This window comes from Carassius auratus, chromosome 44 (genome assembly GCF_003368295.1).
Source record: "Carassius auratus strain Wakin chromosome 44, ASM336829v1, whole genome shotgun sequence".
NCBI lineage: Eukaryota > Metazoa > Chordata > Actinopteri > Cypriniformes > Cyprinidae > Carassius > Carassius auratus.
The window spans coordinates 8,758,902-8,768,343 of NC_039286.1; the positions used below are offsets into that span (position 1 = coordinate 8,758,902).

The window sequence follows — 9,442 nt, forward strand, 5'->3', positions numbered from 1 at the left end:
TGACAAGTCTCCTGTCCCCATATTGGGAGAAATCGGAAGTACAGAGGCGTTGTGTGTGTGCTGTGTGAACATGATGTAGTTCTACACTAAATATGAATGTGTGTGTGTGTGTGTGTGTGTGTTAATTAATTCATCCCACTTGCAAAAATAAATAAATAAATAAAAAAAATTGTATGAATGAAGAGTGTTGAACCTTCTTCTCCTGGGTTGTACTGTACAAACGTGACTTTTTCTTCAGCCTGAAGTTTATTCATTACACTTTTTGGTGTGAAAGAGAGATTTTACATTTGCTATAAATAGAACCTCTTATTAAAAACAATCAAGCCCTGCTCATAGATAAAAATAAACTTTAAAGTAATGCAAAAGTAACGTAACTCATTACTTTCCATTAAAAGTAACGTAATTAGTTACTTTTTAAGGGAGTGACGCAATATTGTAATGCATTACTTTCAAATGTAACTTTCCCCAACACTGGACAGGACTGTTTTCCCTAATATTAACCATTGTATTATTACCTTTGACAATTTAGATAAGGGAACACTATTAACTAGTTTCTTACACCTATATTGGCTGTTTATTAGTACTTATAAAGCACATATTAATGCCTCATTTTGTATGACAATGTTCTTATTGAGGGGAGAACTCTTAATAAGCAATATGTTTTCCCTAAACTAAAGCGTTATCTTATTATCTAATTTCTGCACCTATAGGCTGAAATGTTCACATCTTTATTTTTGTCTTTTCCAGGGTTTCAAAGGTCACAGCGGGGAACCAGGACCACCAGGGTCAAAGGTTAATCAATGCCAATTAAAATTTATGGCCATACATCCAGTATTCAGAGATGGGGAACTACAGCACTAATATATGCTCCATAAATCATCCAGACGCCTCATGGGTTCTGTTTAATAAATGCTGTCATGTCATATTAGGGTGAAGATGGAAAACAGGGTGTTCCTGGACGTGAGGGTCCATCAGGGAAAGACGTGAGTAAACACATTCTGTCTTGTGCAGAGGTCACGGTAAACCTGACCGCTGTGAGCAGATGGTGTTGGGTTTTAATTGGTGTACTTGTTTCACCCAGGGTAAAACCGGACCACCGGGGCCAGAGGGCATGAGAGGACCACGAGGAGAAACCGTGAGGAGACTTTTGATGAACCAGTTAAAAACAGCAACCATGTGATTATTGAGTTGTGTCACTGTGTTTTTGTAATTTTAGGGTCAGCATGGAGAACCAGGACCAGCAGGCAAGCCTGGATCTCAGGGAAATCCTGTAAGTAGCGCTTCAATATGGGCAGCCATGTGTTCTGATGAACTGAGATCTAGATTTACATCCATGCATGCACCTCTTGTGGTTATATTAAAGCATGGGTCCAGGGATCTCTAGGGGGTGCAGAAGGAAAGTTTGAATAAAAAATTAAGTAAACATGTCTAATAAAGAAATAATAATAATAATAATAATAATAATAATAATAATGTAAAAATATACTGTTAAAAATCTGCAGAAATCAATTCTACTTTTTTCAAATATGTTTCTTGTAAAGTTTATAAATCTAGCAGTAAGCTAATGTTTACAAAATGTTAATTATTTTCCTTTTATCAGATTTATTTATTTGTTTAAACTTATTTATACTGTTTTTGATTAATCAAAGGTGGCAGTAAAGACTTACATTTTAGCAAATTTTAAATAAATTTTTATTCATCAAAAATCATGATCGTTTTCATCATGTTTTCTGCAGAAATATTAATCATTACAATTATTCTCAAAATTGATAACATTTATTTTTGTATATATACATATATATATATATATATATATACATATATATATATATATATATATATATATATATATATATATATATATATATATATATATATATATAATCTTTTTTTTTTGCAGCAAATCAGCATATTTGAATGATTTCTGAATTATCATGAGTAATGATGCGGAAAATTCAGCTTGGCATCACATGAATAAATTACATTTTAAAATATATATATATATATATATATATATATATATATATATATATATATATATATATCCAAAATAATAAATATATTTGTGTGTGTGTGTGTGTGTGTACTGTATATGTATGTAGAGCATTATAGTTCATTAATGTAAATGATCACTTTTACCATGTTTCAGGGTCAGCCAGGACACAAAGGTGAAGCAGGGAGTCCAGGATTACCCGGCTTCTCAGGTCCAAAAGGGCCTTCGGTGAGTGAAGATGCTGCTTTGGGACTGATGGCAATCTCAGTTTTATTAGCAAAGTAAAGCTTTTATCCTTGCTCAAACAAGCCTTCTAATCTATAAGAGCTGAAAACAGTCAGTACGTGTACGTGAAGATCTATATTACGCTTGTGTTTTCCCCTCAGGGTCCACCTGGTCCGATTGGCCCAGAAGGCAAACAAGTGAGTGATGATTCATTATTACTATATGAACCGGTTTTCATAATTGTTCAGATAACCATGTTTTTTTTATTTATTTATTTATTTTTATAGGGCATGTCAGGAAAACCAGGAGACAGAGGACAAAAGGGAGAAAAGGTATCCATCCATCAATCCGTTCACATATGTACCTCTTGATTCCATGCGAAATTTACTGAGTTGCTTGTTTCTTTAGGGTGATAATGGAATAAAAGGAGACAAAGGACCTGTGGGAGATCCGGGCATTCCAGGTAACCCTGGGATTCCTGGCAGGAAGGGTCACACAGGAATGATGGGCATGTCGGGACCCCCAGGGGAAGTGGGTCCCGCTGGGCCGCCTGGTTCTCCAGGACACCCAGGCCTTCCAGGTCTCCGAGTGAGTCCACGTTTAGTATTTTTAATGAAAAGTATGTGACACTGATGATATAATAAAGACCATGACATCATTTCGATGTGTTTTAAGGGTGAGACGCCATCACTGGAACAAATGCGGCGGCTTATTCAAGAGGAACTCGCCAAACAGTTGGATGGTGAGATTCATTTGGCAAACATGTATTGGACTTATTTTGCTGTGACCTTTTACATTTATTAGACTTTCTGTTTATTTTCACAGCTAAGTTAGCTTACCTCATGGCTCAAATGCAGCCTGCGCATATCAAGAGCTCAGCTGGCCGCCCCGGTCCACCTGGACCATCAGGTAAAGATGGACCTCCTGGCCGACAGGGTCCACCTGGAGAGCCTGGAATACCTGGACAAAATGGAGCAGAAGGATCCAGAGGTCCAGTTGGTCCTAAAGGTACCGCAAAGCTAATCTTTGATTGTTACTTTACTCAGTGTTTGATGTTTAACCTTTAACAACACCCCACCACACACACACTTTTTTTTTTTTTTTTTTTAGGTGAACGAGGTGCAAGAGGTGAAAAGGGAGAGGACGGTGTTGGACAGAGAGGAGAGCCTGGTCCAATTGGTCCCATGGGTAAGACCACTTGGTCATCAGTACTGAAGTTTACATTGACTCATGCATTTGGATGAAATTCATGAAAACTGTCAAGAAAAAGTCCCAAGCCCAATAAAAAAAAAAAAAAAAAAAAACATATTTTGGAAAGTAAGCCTATTTTAGGACATTAAAGATGCTAAGATCCTGACATCAGTATCCACTTTTAATACTAATGATGTAAAAACATATATATATATATATATATATATATATATATATATATATATATATATATATATATATATATTTGCATTACAGTAATAAGGGTTTTGGAGAGAACTGTGCTTTAAAAAAATGAAAAATAAAAAATGGTCCTTAATTTTATGTAATATAATATATAATTCTGTTTAGTTCTTTTTAATCATTTTAAATAATAAAATGATATATCATGGTAGCATTTATGCACTGTCTTAAACTGACACTTTCATTTTTGACCATTTTTATTCTGTCATTTTTTTTCTTTATATTTATTTAAATTAAAAAAAAATATTGTTCCATTGCAATATTTTTTTTATTTTAACAATTAAATTAAATTAATGTATCAAAATAATAATAATAAAAAAAATATTATATATATATATATATATATATATATATATATATATATATATATATATATATATATATATATATATATATATATACATACACACACACACACACACACACACACACGTTAAAATATATAATATGTTTAAAATGAAGACTTATTTATAAGACCATTCTACTCTTTACTATTTTTTTTTTGTCAATGTTTGAATGATGAACAGCAGCTGAGACAGTATTTGCACCACAGGTCCTGCAGGTATGCCGGGATATGGAAAAGACGGCCTTCCTGGAGCCGCAGGGGCTCAGGGAGAGCCTGGTAATCCTGGTCCTCATGGTCAGCCCGGACCTCCTGGACCGACAGGGCAGTGTGACCCCTCACAATGTGCTTACTATGCCAGTCTGGCATCAAGACCTCATACCAAAAACGTCAAGGGGAATTAATACACCCCTCACTGTCCTGGGCTAACCACCTATTTATGAACTTGGAAATTCAAGCCAAGATCATGTTCTTTAACATCAGGAGAGCTACTGAGTCTGAGGGGTGAGTGAATGTGTGTTTATATGTGTTTGCCAGAGGCTTTCCACTACAGTTAATGTGTTCTTTAACCCTGAGTTAAGGCCACTTTTAATCCTGGGTTAAGCAACGTTTCACACTTTAGGTTTTGAAAAGGTGTTAGCATGTAGCATTAGCACTTTAAACATGGGTTATGAATCCTAGTGAAGTCTGATTTGAGGTGCTGAAGGGATAAAATGTTGAATCAATGCTAGACTATTAGGATCACACAGCCATTATTTACAGGTTTATTTTTTTTGTGTCATTAAATAAGAGAAGTATAAACATTTAGTTTCAGTGTCTGAGAGAAAGTTAAACATGCTAAAATGAGGCAGAAATAATTAACAAAACATGTTGAGTACTGTATTTCAATGCCCAATCAATCAATGTATTTTACCTCATAAAAATGTAAACCCAGGATTGATTGCTAACTCAGTATCGTGTGAATCGTATTATCCCAGGGTTAAAAATGGCCCTTGGTTAACAGTTTTAAGTGTGAAAAGCCCACTAGCGTCCTGCCGGTCAGAGTTGGTTATGATTTGTATTTATTTTTTTAATTAGAGGAGGGGTGGGTGGGTTTTTTAGTGAGTTTAAGCTCTAGGTCATTTACTTCAAGTCAAGACAATCAAAGCTTTCCGTGGAGCAGGATGTGAAAGAGATATTTACTTCCCAGACTTCCCAGATCTCATAGTAACACAGTCGAGGTTGTGCCGCCCACACTCAAGTTCTGCTGACGGTGTTTACTGCGGACATCGATCTATTGTTAGTGATGTCTGTAGCAGGTCAGGATGTGCTTATGAAGTCTGGGGAATTCTCTACTTGAGTTTTATTGATGAAGCACTCCGTTGCTCTGGGAAAACACACAGCGGGACTCTTTTCCACTCTTCAATAGAAAAACTCATTCGAGGTCCTGGAGGTGATGGAGAAATGTATTTCTGCTCTTTTTAGTCTACGTTTTGTAAGATATATCTCTTTTGTAGCCATGCATCAGATAAGTAACGTGCAGTTTTTTCATTTTGGATCATTAAACTTTTGTTTGTGATGACTGAAAGGCAGCTGCTCAATGCAATGCCTGTTTGATAGATTAACACAGCTTGTTTGTCATAAAAACACTTACCAGAAATGCTGTCACTGCATAATTACACATGACTGATGCCTCTCATAATGTATTTGTAATAGGTTTGTGTAGCACTTTGCTTTAAAACACCATTGCATTTGTTATTATGGAAGTTCCAGAACACAAAGTCCTAATTAAAGCAGAACTATCATTTGTGGCACTAAAGCGTTCAGATGGATCGATCCTGTAGATTGCTCCCATGCAAGCCAATTAAAGTCATTGAAAGAGAAGAGACTGCTTCAGAACGAACTAAACTCTTTTCAGTCCACAAACAGGGACGCAATTCATCTTCAACTGACGGGCATTGTAGTCAAGGATAGATTGCTGTTAGAAGGCTTTTGAGCATTTCGTTGGTTTTGAGTTCACTTACCTGAAATTGTAATATCCAAAAGAAACAAGATTGACTTTTTAGTCTTATTGCCCAAATGCTACTTGTTTTTTTCTTTAAAGAACTGTTCTGTTTTCCCTTAAAATCATGTTATCCTTGAAAGGAATTTTCGGTATCATAAGTATTATTTTTTGAATGAAATAACTGACCTCTTCCCTTGTAGAGCTTTTACCCTCTGATCATCAGGTTTTTTTTTTGTTTTTTTTTTTTTGCAAAAGCTTTTTCTTATTTTATACAGACATTTTATTTTATTTGATCTTATTTTATCCCTATACTTACCCGACAGATAAGTGTCTCTGTGAAAGATGGAGTTGTCTGTGCACATCTTACAGCATCATTAGTGCATAAGAATGTGTGGATTAATCATATTCTAATGCAAAACCAGATGTGATACTGTAAAGGCTATGATAGGCAATGAAAGACAATGACCATGATAAAGCTTAGTAATCAGTATTATAATCTTGCTTTTTTATTATTATTATTGTTTGTGCATCTTTGCCCTGCCTTCACAAATCACATTCAAGAGATGACGTTTTGATGTATCATTTTGAAAAGCTTAGCTTATTTCTGATGCAAATCTATGTAAATTATGCTTTTTTGATTCAAACCACAGAAATCATGTTTTCCTCCACTTTATTCAGATATGGTTACTTTTTGACTTTGTATCCTCCTGTTAGTTTGGCTTCTTCAGGCCGCTAATGACTGTATTTGTTTTTTCCAGAGCAGTTTGCATTAAATTATTCTAATGAACTGCAGGTGCAGGTGATGTAAAAAAAGTATAATTTATGCATGATATATTTCACTTGTTTATACTGATTCTCTGGTGCTACGGTTAATCTTATTTAGGTTGATGTATATGTGTGTGTGTGGGGCGAGTGTGTGTCTTAAAGTCTGGATCAGGTCCATTTTCTAAGATCGGGTTGTTATTGTGAGGAAAAAAATCTGTTATTAAGTTTATACCATATACAGTGTTCTTCAGTAATGAATTTACAAGTTTGCATGTTTTATTCCTGAAACAGTCTATAATGAATCATCAATTGTATTAACTAATATAAAATGATTATTTGGTACGATAACTTCCATATGTCCATGCAGATTTTTAGTCTGAAAAGGTTTCATTTAAAAAAAGGCAATTTTCATTTCTGTAACTCTTCTTAATTGTAAAACACAATACGACTAATATTGTAAGATTTGTAAGAAATAAGATTTTTAAAACCTTCATTTTTTTTTTTTTTTTGTAGTAATGCACTTACAATTGACTTAATAAAAATTTGTGCTAAAAACACTTTTTCACCAATTGTGCATATTTGTCTGTTGAACTATTCTGTGGAAAACAAACAATGCAGTCACTTGTTTTTAAACCCTACATAAGGGGAAATTGGTTTCTGTTGTAGATGACAATTTGTTATAGATGCTGTATGTGGATTTTAAGGTGTACTGAACCTTACATGATTACGTGCCAATAAAATCATCATTCTGGAATAGTTCCTTTTCATCGATCTGTATTTATAATAATCTTGAAAATGACCCTAAAATATGTAGTGGACAACCAACTAAGTTAACTACTGATTTTAAGATAAAAACAATCTAAATAAAACACCTGAACAGTAAAAAGTACTTTGTTTACCTGCATGTGGTTGTGACTATAAATTGACTTAATTGTAAATGTGTCATTTCAATTATTGAAATAACTTACATTTTTGACTTCGCCCCTGAGATTTTAAATTGACGGAGATCAGCGGACATGCATGTGTGGATTATACTGTAAATGCATTTTAATATATCTGAAAACAAAGGCCTTCCAAAGACATATGTATGTATGTAAGCATTTTTTTTTTTTTTTTTTTTTTTTGGAGAAAAGAAAATGTAAGAAAACTGAAGAAGAAGAATTAGGGTGAATGAATACATAATGAACAATGTATTTACTGCTATTGAATGCATATGTTATCTAATCTACAAAAAAGTAAATGTAATCTGACTATATTAAAATGTAATAAATTACAAGTGCTTATTTTCTGGAATCTGATTATGTAATCCAGATTACATGTAATCGGTTGCTATCCAATCTAACACATAATCAGGCCTCCTGAAACGTCAACAAAGCACATTTTCTGTGACTAATTGTATAATATTATGTGGTTTTATGTTTGACTTATTAAAGCTTTTCAAGATAAACTGTAGCATGGTGGTGAAAAGCTTTTATTTCATACTGTTGTAGGATCGTTCTGTTGGCATAGCTTAATGTCTGGCACCATGTCTAAAATTGGTCTTTACAATCACATTTGATGCAAAAAATATATGTTAAAAAAAAAAAAAAAAAATTATTCTATGGCATGTAGTGGTCTGGAAATGACCGATTATACCAGTTTGTGGCCCAGGAACTGAAACATCAATTTCCAATTAATTTATTAATCTGCGATTTACTGTAAACCATCTGAAAGAACAAACACATTTACTTCTAGTTTATGTGCAATGTACAACAAAAGCATGTGAATTGGATCCACCATCAGGAGCTGCATCCGTATGTCTCTATACATCTGTCACGTTTGTTTCTCTCACCGTCTGCTCACCATTCGAAGTTTCAGAAATGACCTGGCTGATGATGACTGTGATGAAGATTTCTAGAAGGTTTCTTTCTTTCTGCTCATGGACCCTTGAAGTTGATAGACTTCTTCCCGCCAACCATGTAAAGAGGCTGAGGCCTAAAGCAGTGTGATGGATCACAAAGACCAGGGGCGCCCGGAGGTCCTCTTGCTCCAGGGGTTCCCGGGGTCCCAGGCACACCGGCCTCTCCTCTGACCCCATCCTGACCGTCCTTACCGATGCCAGGCTTGCCAGCTGCTCCTGTGTTATGAAATCAGATTTTTTTTAAGGAAGAGTTTTGAAAATGTTTCATTGGGTCTTCGCTAAGAACTGATGTGATTACTACGATTAGTGGAAAGTGTTTCGTACCTTGAGGTCCGGGTTCTCCGGGAATTCCTGGAATTCCAATTCCATTATCTCCCTTGTCACCTTTTAGTCCTGCATCACCTACACAAATACAGTATCATTAGACAAAGAAGTTATCACATTGTGACTCTCCATAGATAAAACACAATCTTACAGTATGGCCCAGCAAATGTATATATATACACCGTATAGCACATTTCATATACAACAAGTTTCTCTCACACACACACACACACACACAAACAAAATAATAATAATAATAAAATAAATAAAATAGAATAAAGTCACATGAAAATTATTCATAATGTATTAAAAACTAAAAGTGACCTCAGTCAGATAATCATCATCAGCATCAGATAATATTACGGTACTTTATGTTTAAATATATGGTGTTTGTGTGTGTGTGTGTGTGTGTGTGTGTATATGCATACACACACCAACCATAGTATTACACTATAG

The 9,442-nt window shown here is 34.7% G+C and overlaps 2 protein-coding genes across 3 annotated transcripts in view; one reads left to right on the forward strand and one right to left on the reverse strand.

Annotated features, from left to right (window-relative positions):
* The window catches only part of LOC113062389 (collagen alpha-1(XXII) chain), a 50,493-nt gene extending 42,703 nt beyond the window's left edge, over positions 1 to 7,790 (forward strand). For both annotated transcript variants that reach the window (XM_026232215.1, XM_026232216.1), the window contains 12 exons: positions 748 to 792; positions 930 to 983; positions 1,082 to 1,135; positions 1,217 to 1,270; positions 2,150 to 2,221; positions 2,380 to 2,415; positions 2,506 to 2,550; positions 2,627 to 2,806; positions 2,894 to 2,960; positions 3,044 to 3,226; positions 3,329 to 3,406; positions 4,224 to 7,790. In XM_026232215.1, the coding sequence (XP_026088000.1) occupies positions 748 to 792; positions 930 to 983; positions 1,082 to 1,135; positions 1,217 to 1,270; positions 2,150 to 2,221; positions 2,380 to 2,415; positions 2,506 to 2,550; positions 2,627 to 2,806; positions 2,894 to 2,960; positions 3,044 to 3,226; positions 3,329 to 3,406; positions 4,224 to 4,417 (1,062 nt within the window). In that variant the 3' untranslated portion in view covers positions 4,418 to 7,790. The remainder of the gene's footprint in view (positions 1 to 747; positions 793 to 929; positions 984 to 1,081; positions 1,136 to 1,216; positions 1,271 to 2,149; positions 2,222 to 2,379; positions 2,416 to 2,505; positions 2,551 to 2,626; positions 2,807 to 2,893; positions 2,961 to 3,043; positions 3,227 to 3,328; positions 3,407 to 4,223) is intronic.
* A 580-nt stretch (positions 7,791 to 8,370) lies between these two features.
* The window catches only part of LOC113061942 (collagen alpha-1(IX) chain-like), a 26,607-nt gene continuing 25,535 nt past the window's right edge, over positions 8,371 to 9,442 (reverse strand). The window contains exons 36-37 of the mRNA XM_026231453.1: positions 8,987 to 9,064; positions 8,371 to 8,878 (exon numbers count right to left, since the gene is read on the reverse strand). Of these exons, the coding sequence (XP_026087238.1) occupies positions 8,679 to 8,878; positions 8,987 to 9,064 (278 nt within the window). The 3' untranslated portion in view covers positions 8,371 to 8,678. The remainder of the gene's footprint in view (positions 8,879 to 8,986; positions 9,065 to 9,442) is intronic.